Raw genomic sequence first — 10,686 nt, forward strand, 5'->3', positions numbered from 1 at the left:
CATCAGTGCCCGACCTCACAAATACACTTCTGGAAGAATGGTCAAACATTCCCATAGACACACTTCTAAAACTTGTGGACAGCCTTCCCAGAAGAGTTGAAGCTGTTATAGCTGCAAAGGGTGGGCCAACTCAATATTGAACCCTACAGACTAAGAGTGGGATGCCGTTAAAGTTCATGTGTGTGTAAAGGCAGGCGTCCCTAAACTTTTGACAATATAGTGTATTTCAGCCTGTCAAATCTATGAAAGGCGGTTGGCAGCGGGGCTGGATGCTACAGCTGTGCCTCGAGGGAGCTCAAAAATGTTGAGATTTGATGTGAAGAGGCCAAACCTGCCATGTGCATTAGGCCTAACAGCCTAGAAACATATGCCGTTTGTTTACATAGGAGGGATGGCAGTCTGCTAAGATCCGCTTTCATAAAAAACACAGTGCCTGTCTTTTGAATTTTGAAAGCTAAAGCTGAACTCCAGTAAAAAATATAAATATTTTTGGACATTTGCAATGTAAGAATAAGTTACCACTGATGATGTATGCCTTATGTGTGGCTGCTGCTGTGCTTGCTAGAACTGTTAGTTTCACTACTCTCATACACTGCAGTAAACACTTAAAAACTTACAATTCTGGCTGCAGTACAGTTCCCATAGCGGGTCCTTTTCTCTCCACCTCCTCCATTCATGAAAAGTCTTGTATTATTTTCACTGAATACAAGGCATTCTGTGATTGGAGGGGGGGGGGGGTTTGTGCTATTAATCTGTCCCCTCTTCAAATCACAGAATGCCTTGTATTCAGTGAACATAAATATTTTATATATTTTCCTGGAGTTCTGCTTTGGAGCTTCATTATCACTGATATGAAGTGGTATTTTGATCAAATTTAAAGGGACTGGCTCTACTTACGTGGAGTTGGTGTATTGCAGGAAGCCATACTCATTTCTTTGGCCATCAGGACACAGGGACTGCATAACTGGCAGTATCCCAGCAGAGGTAAGTGGAGCCGCAGTGTAGAAGGCTGCGAAGCAGGGTAGACAAAAAACGTAAAATCAGTGACTTGAAGACACGAGACAACGGCTGAGGATAAGACAAGTGTCCCAGATTAATAAGCGGTGATAGGAAAAAAGGTGTTTTGTCCAAAAATATCACTCTACCTTTCCCTGCAATTCTGACATGAGGCAAAACTGCAGATCAACAAAAGAAATATTAAGAATAAATTCAAATTGAATAAAAATATATTTATAAAAATAAGAAGGTAAACGAATATATTGGTCATCTTATTGTGTAATGTCTGCTTTGCCTTTTGAAGTATCCATTGTGCTTAAAAGGGAATGTGTAATGGATTTGAATTGGTTTTAGAACCTTTTTAAGTTTTATATGGCTTTTTATGTATTAAAAAAATAATACACATGCACATATATACACTAAGCAGCATATACCCACAACAATGCTGCTTGCTTTACAGCTCCCTTTGTCTAACTGAAATGTTCTGCAAAGCTATCATATAGGGGAAGGTCACTGCCCTGATGAATCACTGAGTTCTGTTTAAAACAAACATCTATCAGCAGAGCTAAAAGGTTAAAATAGCTGAATATATGTAAAGAAGACTAGTACTCCATCTCCTGGCTGGGTAGTACACTGCATACAAATATTATACCTTTTTTTTAATTTACCTAATTGAAAATTAAATTGTGTACAATGTGTAATTTGTTTAGTGCTGACCATAATAAAATAAAATAAAATAAAATAGCTACAAAACCATTATATATTCTATTTAGAGAAAGCCTACAACCACTGCAGAAATGCTCTTCTAATCCCAGCACTAGTATGTACTGCAAATCCTTTTTTTTTTTTTACTTGATATGTAATCTTACACAGAATGTGACTTTGCTAGACTTCCAGTTCGCCACAACAGAATATCAAACTTTTAAGGGGTTGGCTATGTAAAACCAAAATATGGCATCCCGGGGCAGCAGTTTGCACCTGAGAACTCCATATTTGGAATGTGGAAGAAGAGCTGTGAGCTTGTGGCAGGTGTGGCCAGGTTACTGACAGTTAAATATTTACATATTCTTAACAAACAGTAAATAAACCTCCCCTTACTGACCTCTATAGCTGCAGACACCGTGGACTAATTCATCCACAGAAGTATTTTAGATTTACTTTTTTTCCCCACTGTTAGTTGGCAGCTTGCCAGCCTTATAAAGCTAATGGGCTAGATCCAAGTGAAACTAGGAGGAGGGTCATCATGAATGGGGTGGGCAGAAGAGGTGGAGGGTTGGTATGGTGATATTTTGAAATAGGTAGCAAACTTACCGGATTGGAGGGTCCAGGGAGGAGGGTGCGTCCTGTAAGGGGTAGTAAAGAGGGGGAATCTTGTCTGAGCTTGTGACACATCAGACAGTTTTCTCCCACCTTCCCTTCCTTGTTTTATTTTGGTTGGTGGGAGCTTTCAGTTTTTGCAGTGCTGGTGGATATTTGGTGGGTTTTGGGAGTTTTGTTTTTAGTTGGCCTTTTGGTTTTCTGGGTTCCTTTATTCTTGTCATAGCAGCTGGGAGGGGGTCTATTGGGTCTTTGAAGGCGGTGCTGGTTCAAAATGGTGGAGAATAATGGGTTGGGCCAACTCTTGTATGGATGTCCCTTCCTAATTATACGTTGGTAACATCTGGGTTCTAATTAATATTGTATTTGGTAGTAAGTGGTTAATTAGTCCCAGAGGCTGGGGGCTTATAATTGGGTGACAGAAACAACCGGTTTTTCGGAATTATATCGACCTTCAAGGACCTTAGACCTGGCAGGATTATCTGATTGTGTTTAGTGGTTATGCATTGATTGTAATATACGCATTAAGCTTGTTCTCTTTAATACTGTATTTTATTGATTTTTGTAATAAAAAGGCTGCTATGGCCATTTGACTCCAAAAAGTAAATGTGTCGTCTGGTCGTTTTGGGAGGGGGGGGGGTTTATTCAATGGTTAATGCCTCATCGATAATCAGAGGCTCGGCACTCTGCAGGTCCCTTATTTATGTAAACATAAAGCATATAAAGCATATGCACAGGAAGGAGGAGAGAGCAGAATGCTGATACTGGACTTGCACTGCCTTTATTGCTTTGAGAATGAATTGCTCCACAATGCCTATAATTACAGAGTCAGAGAGGGTTTATTTAAAGCTTGTTAAGAGTATGCAAACATTTGAGTGGCCATAGCCTGGGCACACTCACAATTGAAAGTATTTAAACCTTGTAGTTGGCGACTAGTAAACAAATCTTAATTTCTAATGAGTAGCTAATAAAAACTAGAGTTGAATGGAGCTGTTACTTGCTTTTATTGTTACTTTCTTTTATCTTTTTAAAATTAAACCAGCATTCAGGTTACTATGGGCAACAAACCCACTTCTACTCCACTTTGCGTAACTGTTTTAGGAATGTGAGCATTCACTTGTTGATATAGGCAACCTGGCCATTAACAAAACTGCAGTATTTTGCACTTGGTAAAATGGATACTTCAAGAAGTCATACAGGCAAAATAGAAAAAGGTAAGCAATACGTTGATCACATCACTGTCCTGCCTCATACTAACAGATGTTAGAGAAGAGTGGAGTTCTACTTTAAGATGTTGTTAAGGACACAGCAATTCAATAATATAAAAGGGGGCTATTTATAAAGAGGTACAGTCAGAAATTTACTGATTTTGGACATGCATTCACTAAACTTATTCCATTGTTTAGGAAAATTCAACTTAGGCCCCTTTCATACTTGTATGACCTGAAAGTCACGCGACTTTGACACAACTTGAAGCAATGTCTGTGTAATCTTCAGGCCCATGGACCTCAAATCGCATCAAAGTTGGACCAAAGTGTTTGAAGTCGCACAGATATGAATGGTACTCATTGGAAATCATGGGGTACGACTTGTCATGCAAATTTGCAGTCCCAAGTCGCAGGACAAGTTGCACAAGTGTGAAAGGGGCCTAACTGGGAAACTAGAATAAAAGTATGCTAAAAATCCGGCAAAAATGACTAGTCAATGCTTTATAAATAGCTCTCATATTATATACAAAGAGGGTAGATCAGTGATTTTAGAAGAATAATTACAAAGGAGAAATAACAATACAGGTATAATTATAAGTATTAGTATTAGTCATCTTTCTCCTTCCTACGGGAGCGGAGACGAAACATGTAAAGGATCTTCTTGTGAGCATGATATTCTGCCAGCAGAAGGGTTAAAAGACAGGTTAGATGGAGAAAGGAACATGAATTCGGATCTTGGATTTAGTGGCCAAATCCTGGGTAAAATGATCACAGAGAGAATCACAATGGTATCATCTATTCTTAGTGCAGGAGAGAAGTCACTACAGCAAAACAGCAAGAGAGCAGAAAAGAAGCCACTGTATACTCATACCATATACTCAAGAAGAGAAGAAATTACAGTATGCCCTTCTCTCCAAAGGCATTAACCTGAGTCCAGAAAGGGTTCTACTGTATACAGATACAAGATAGGTGTTGTAAAACCCGCCTCTAACACAAAGCCCCCCGCAGAGCACCCTCCAAAGATCTGGATATTGCACCTATTCTGTTCTGAGGTTCTGTTCCGTGTTAGACAAGAGAAAACATAAGCACCTCCATGTTAGCCAGCCTTTGTGCCTGTTCAGGTCTTTTTGAGTACCATATTAGGTACATGTAGTATGCGTGTGATTTTTTTAACATTTAAAAAAAATTAGATAGCTTTATTCAGTCATATGAAAAATAACATCTTAAAAAGGGCAGAACTTACGTCAGGATAAAAATTAACAATAAAACTTACATAATACGCACATAATGCCCTTGATTTTTTCTATATGAAATCTCAGAATTTAGAGATGGAAAAAATGTCATTGTATGCAATGCACAGCTGCGTTCCTAACACCTAGAATCATAGGGGTCAATTTATAGAAAAATCCCTGTACGAATGTGACAAACATTCCATGTATCAAACATTCATGCAGCTGCAATGAAAAATTGTTGTATTTTCTGTAACATTATTATTTCCTACGATCTTACACACCATCTGTGACGCCAATTGTAACAAATGGCCAATCAAACCTATACTGTGCTGTCACTGATACACAACAATGACACCATCCAGTGGCCGCAATGACACCATCCAGTGGCCATAATGCCATAATATCTCAAATCAGGAAGATACCACATTATAACCACTAGATGCCACTTACGGTATTAGGAAGGAATTGCTTCTCTGCCTTTTGGCTAAGATCAAGTGTAGTATCTGTTCTTATCAGTGATCTAGCTGGGGGGGGGGGGGGGGATTATCATTCTGACCTAACCAAGGTTGGACTATTATTATTATTATTAAGTATTGACTATGAGACCCTGCTGGAATGATGGGGGCCTGGAAGGTTAGTACTGGCAGGAATTGAAACCGGAGCACCCATAGGTAATTAGAGGCCAGAAGTAAATTCTCCCCAGGAAAGCTGGAAGGGTTCATTACCTCCTGGTTTGAGCGCTCTACCTTGTCTGGCCATGGGCTGGGAAGGCAGACAGTGTGCCATGTCTGTGCCCCCCTGAGAGAGGTCCCCTAGGGGTGCCCTTAGTAAGGTGTGGGAGCCCACAATGTGAACAGATCACATGGTCACAGTCGCTAAATTTGGGCTGGGCCATTTGGCTAAGTCCTGATGCAATTTTTGTCTACCGGCCTCTGGGCCTTCAAGGCCTGGCCAGTGCATCGACATGCATGGCCAATTTATTATTTTCAATTTATTTTTTTTCTCCCACGTTTGTCACCTTTCACTTTTGTGTGCGTTTTTCACTGGATGAAGGGTATGAGTTCCTCTGGCTTACTCTGACATCTAAGGGGAGGATGTGTGGCCCTCGGGTTCCTTCCTCCCCTGCCACTGGGGGGGGGTCTCCCTGTTGGGAGAGCTCCCCTGACCTAGTATTCGGGATTGGCTTTGGCTGGCCTAGAAGAACAGGTCTGCCAGGCCTTCTGGCTAGGCAGACCATGTAAACCCATGTCCCAGCCAGGAGCCTAGCACCCTGGGGGGTCAGAGTGGAGGTCCTCCCCTTTTGGGGGGGGTGGACTAAAGCACACCCTTAAGTGCACTTTTTAGTGTGCGTGTTTCACATGCACATCTTTTGTTCACTTATGGGTTTTTTTGTTCTAGGTTTTAAACCACCGCAGACTTAAAAGAAAAAAAAAATATGAAGGAATCATACATTTTGCACAAACTTTTTCTAGTTTGCATTGTGGTTGAGCAAATGTTTGTCACGTCCATACAGCAATTTTGTCCCAGGCAGATTTCAGCTTTGGCTTCAGGCCTGGAAATATTCTGAAAAATTATTTTAGCAACTCACATAGTATACTGGATTTGGTGGGTTGCTGCATCGAAATCTATCTATACCCTAAACTTTTTTTTTTTTTTTTAAATTTGTATTCTTGCATTGAGATTTGCCGTTGCTTCCTGTCTTGAAGACTAAAAAAAGGAAGTGCGATGAAACCTCTGCAATATGGGGGGGACCCTACAACTGTCACCAAAACACGTACCCCATTTGAAATTTTACTCCCAGCTCCCATTCCGATGACAATTTTGGGACAACAGTCACCAAAACAAAAAGTGATGGTACACAGACAGCTGAAAGGGGTTCTAACTTTATCCTTATACTATCCAAAACTCAAAAAAAAAATAAAGCCTTGGGCAGAGATATACTCTAAATGCACTGCATACAGTAATCTGTCAGCAGATTACTCAGTATTATTGCTCCACAGCCAACATGACAAGAGGAGATGATGTGTGGTTTATTATGTGTACAAAAGGCGAGGTTTGTGGTTTTGTTTGGACCATAGCACATGGCACAGAGACAGCTTAACGTGGAAGGAAAAGGTCAGACATTAACATAGGCTGCTACACACAGTTTTAACTAGTAAACCACCGGACCACTTACAGACTGCAGCATGCGATGTGGAGTCAGACGGTGATGAGGAATGAAAACCAAAAAAAAACATGAAAAAAAGGAAAAAATAAAATAAATATTCAAATCATAAACATCAAATGACAGATAAAAATGATTTGTTTTCAGTGGTACATGTCATGGATTTATGGGAGGGTGCAAAATGTGTGTAAAGATCAGTGATGACCGGTAGCAACCAATCAGTGATACATTTTGTCTACTCCAGGTGCTGAACGCTGACTGCTGATTGGTTGCTAAGGGTTACTGCACATCTCTGGAACCTGAGTGTCTTGAAGACCTGTTCTTGAAACTGATACAAGCAGATTCTCTATTCCGGGTTCTAATGCAGCATGGGCAGCTTAAAGTGGATGATAAATGGTTGCTAAGAGTAATAAAATCACACTGGGGGAACATTTCTAAAAACTGGTGCACACATAATCTGGTGCAGCTGTACATAGTAACCAATCAGCTTCTAATTGTTCAATTACAAGAGAAGTATGTGATTTTTTTTTTTTTTTCTGGTGGTACAATGATTTTTATTAGTATATAAAGAAAGAACAGATATAAAATTTGCATGCAGTGGATAAGAACATTCAGAATTTTCATAAAAACACAGAAAAAGCATGTGCTATAGAGTACAGACTATTAACGAACAGTGATCGACTGACCCAGGTCAGGGACCAATACATAATGCATAGTAAGCAAAGGAAGCGGGTACGTTCGCCAGAATTAGGGTAACCAAATTAAAGTTTTTTTTTAAATCATACTTACCTGGCTGGAGGCAACATCGGTCCGATGCTGCATCTTTTCCCCACCGGCTCTAACACTGAGAACTGAGCGATCAAACACCGCCGATCGCTCGGTTCTCACAGCTCTGTGGGCAGAAAGCTGGTGACTGTCAGTCAGTGGCTCTTTGCTCTGCCCCTCCAGCACTTACTGGAGCGCTTGGCTGTGGAGGGTCGGGAGCGGCCGGCTCAGGCTCTCAGCGGCTCACTGAGAGTCTGGGCCAGTTGCCGCTCAATGCATGTGTGCAGATCCCGACAATATGGTGGCAATCTTTCCCGAGCCTGGACCGGCTCTGTGATGTCAGCCGACAGCATGCTTTAGCTCGCTGTCTGCTGAGAATGGGTCACAGGAGTGCAGAATGATCTGAACTCCTGTGATCCACAGGAGAAGTACAGCCAAATGAGCTGTACTTCTCCTTTAAGCTTTGACAATAAAACCTAGAAGCTGATTAGTTACTATGCACATCAATGGATCACACTTGTTTTTCCAGCACATTCCAATTGATGTTCAATTAGATTGAGATCTGGAGAATTTAGAGGCCAAGTCAAAACCTTGTGCTTGTTGTGGAGTTCCTCAAAACCATTCTTGAGTTCTTCACATCAGACCACCTTCTTCCATTGTTCTGTGGTCCAGCTTAATGCTCATGTGCCCATTGTAGGCGCTTTTGGCTGTGGACACGGGTCAGCATGAGCACCATGACCGGTCTGCTGCTACACAGCCCCATATGCAAAAAACTGTAACGCATTGTGTGTACTGATATTGTGACAGTATTCACCGTCACTGGAATTTAAAGACAGATAAGTAATGGTTTGGATTGCTTCATATTTGCCAGCAATATCTCCATATAGAAATATTAAGATTTATTCCCATTTGCCATGAAATCTGTTCTTCCTAAATGCCGGGTATATTACATAGCTTTCAATGTCAGACAGGTATTCCTTTTGTTGTGTATTGGGAGGGAATGTGGATTGCCCTTTTGCATTGTTAGGGTCCTTTCACACGGCCGCTCCGTGTGTCCGCAAATCATCCCATCCGTTTGCGGATGATTTGCGGACATAATGTAAGTGAATGGCACTGCGGGTGTCAGCGGAATACCATCCGCTGACATCCGATTTTCCTCCTGTCAGTTCTGTTCCGTTTTTACGAATGGAACAGAACCCCATTTTTTCTTCCGTGTAAAAAACGGAAAGGAAGGAAAATCGGATGTCAGCGGTGTCATCCGCTGACATCCACAGTGCCATATACTTACATTATGTCCGCATATCATCCGCAAACGGATGGGATGATATGCGGGCACACGGAGCGGATGACAGAAATGTCATCCGCTCCGTGGAAAAAAAAAAAAAAAAGTCCCGCAGCGGACTTAAGCAGCGGAGCGGCCGTCTGAAAGGAGCCTTACGTGTTAATGACCTCCCATTGTTCTGTCTGTCTGCCTTAAGAGAAACTTTTAGGAATGTGGATTGGATGCTAAGGGGGAGGGGGGATTGTCCCACATTGTATATTTTGTACACTGTATGAGAGTGTAAAACCCTGTTCCTATTGGATGGTGAATATTATGTTCAGTCTTCAACAAGGTCCATTCTGGGTGGTAACTTTGTGGGTGAAAACTGTATATAAGTCTTGTTCAATTAAGTTGTTTAGAGCTCGTTCACCTCAATCTAGAGTCCTGTCTCTTATTGGGGGAATCTGCGGCAAGGGATTGCTATGTCCTCCATACTCCCTTGGATAATCACTGAGCTCTTGTAAGAGCTTGTATAAGAGCTTGTTCTTCTGCACTCTCTGGGGAAAGAGAGGTTCACCCACAGGAACCTGGAGCCTTGTCGTAGGTCAAGGGTGGGTAGGAGATGCCAAGACCCTAACCAAGCTGCGGCGGTTCGGGGAGTCTGAAGTGCTTACGGTGTCTGGTGGAGTGCTTGGAGCCCTCGGGAAGCACTAGGAGCATTTGTCAACAGAGGTACCCGCTCAGGGGTGCCCTGTTCCGTTACAGATATCTTTCTGACTAAACCAGCGTTTATGTTTTCCGCAATATGAGCTAAAGTATCTCTTCTATTGGATAAGACTAAACAGGCCAGCCTCTGCTGCCTACGTGCATCAATGAGCCTTGGCCAACTATATTCCTCTCACTGGTTTATCAGTTGCCATTGTAATGAGATATTCAGGGGTATTCACTTTACCTGTCAGTGGTCATAATATTAAGGCTGATCGTTGTATTATTGTTTGGAATCTCACAAATACTGTTGGGTTCAAAGATGGGGTTGAGAACCAAAAAGAAGGATTTTAGCATGAGTACAATGCATATATACAATATAAAACACATATTATATTTTTGATCCACTATAACACTTTGTAATAATTGTACAGAAGTGGAGATCAAGCCCAAACCTGGCCACCTGAGGAAGGGAGGGGCATCATTAAGGCTCTGTTCACATCTAGGCGTTTTTGATCGCAGGCGGAATCGCTGAGATTCTGCCCACGATCCCAAATCACCACAAATAGCGGGACACGCTTGCGATCCCTATAATTTTTAATGGCACCCCAATCGGGGCGCAATTTTGCCACGATCATCACCCGATGAATTGAGGAAAAATCACGTGTAGCACCCTCCTAGGTGGGTGCTAAGAAAAGTATATGGGTGACCCTGCCTGCTTATCAGGGGAGCCTTAATTGTTCAGTTAGGCTGTCATGTGCTCTCAGGTGTCTGTTGAGTTTGGGGAGTCTCCCCACTGTGTTCAATGAGGCCTTTCATTGGACAGTGGAGGAAACCTGACCAATAGCACACCAGGGCTTGTAGCTATCCCAGAGGGTAGAATATGCCACAATGCTTCCTGGGATTGGATACAAGTCTGAGGGGAGCACATGACAGGGTGTCTTTGGCGGGAAGCAGAGTCCCGGGAAGAGGGTGACGTCTGTCTCTCCTCCTGTCAGCGTGAGGAAAGGTGTCGGCTTAGAGGACGGAAGCTTGAGC

General features: G+C 42.1%; 1 protein-coding gene across 1 annotated transcript in view; it reads right to left on the reverse strand.

Moving 5' to 3' along the window:
- ABCA2 (ATP binding cassette subfamily A member 2) overlaps positions 1-10,686 on the reverse strand; it is a 259,479-nt gene that overhangs the window by 116,684 nt on the left and 132,109 nt on the right. The window contains exon 3 of the mRNA XM_082263584.1: positions 898-1,009. Coding sequence (XP_082119710.1) covers positions 898-1,009 — 112 coding nt within the window. The remainder of the gene's footprint in view (positions 1-897; positions 1,010-10,686) is intronic.

Source organism: Pelophylax lessonae (genome assembly GCF_965119305.1).
Source record: "Pelophylax lessonae genome assembly, chromosome: 7".
Taxonomy (NCBI): domain Eukaryota; kingdom Metazoa; phylum Chordata; class Amphibia; order Anura; family Ranidae; genus Pelophylax; species Pelophylax lessonae.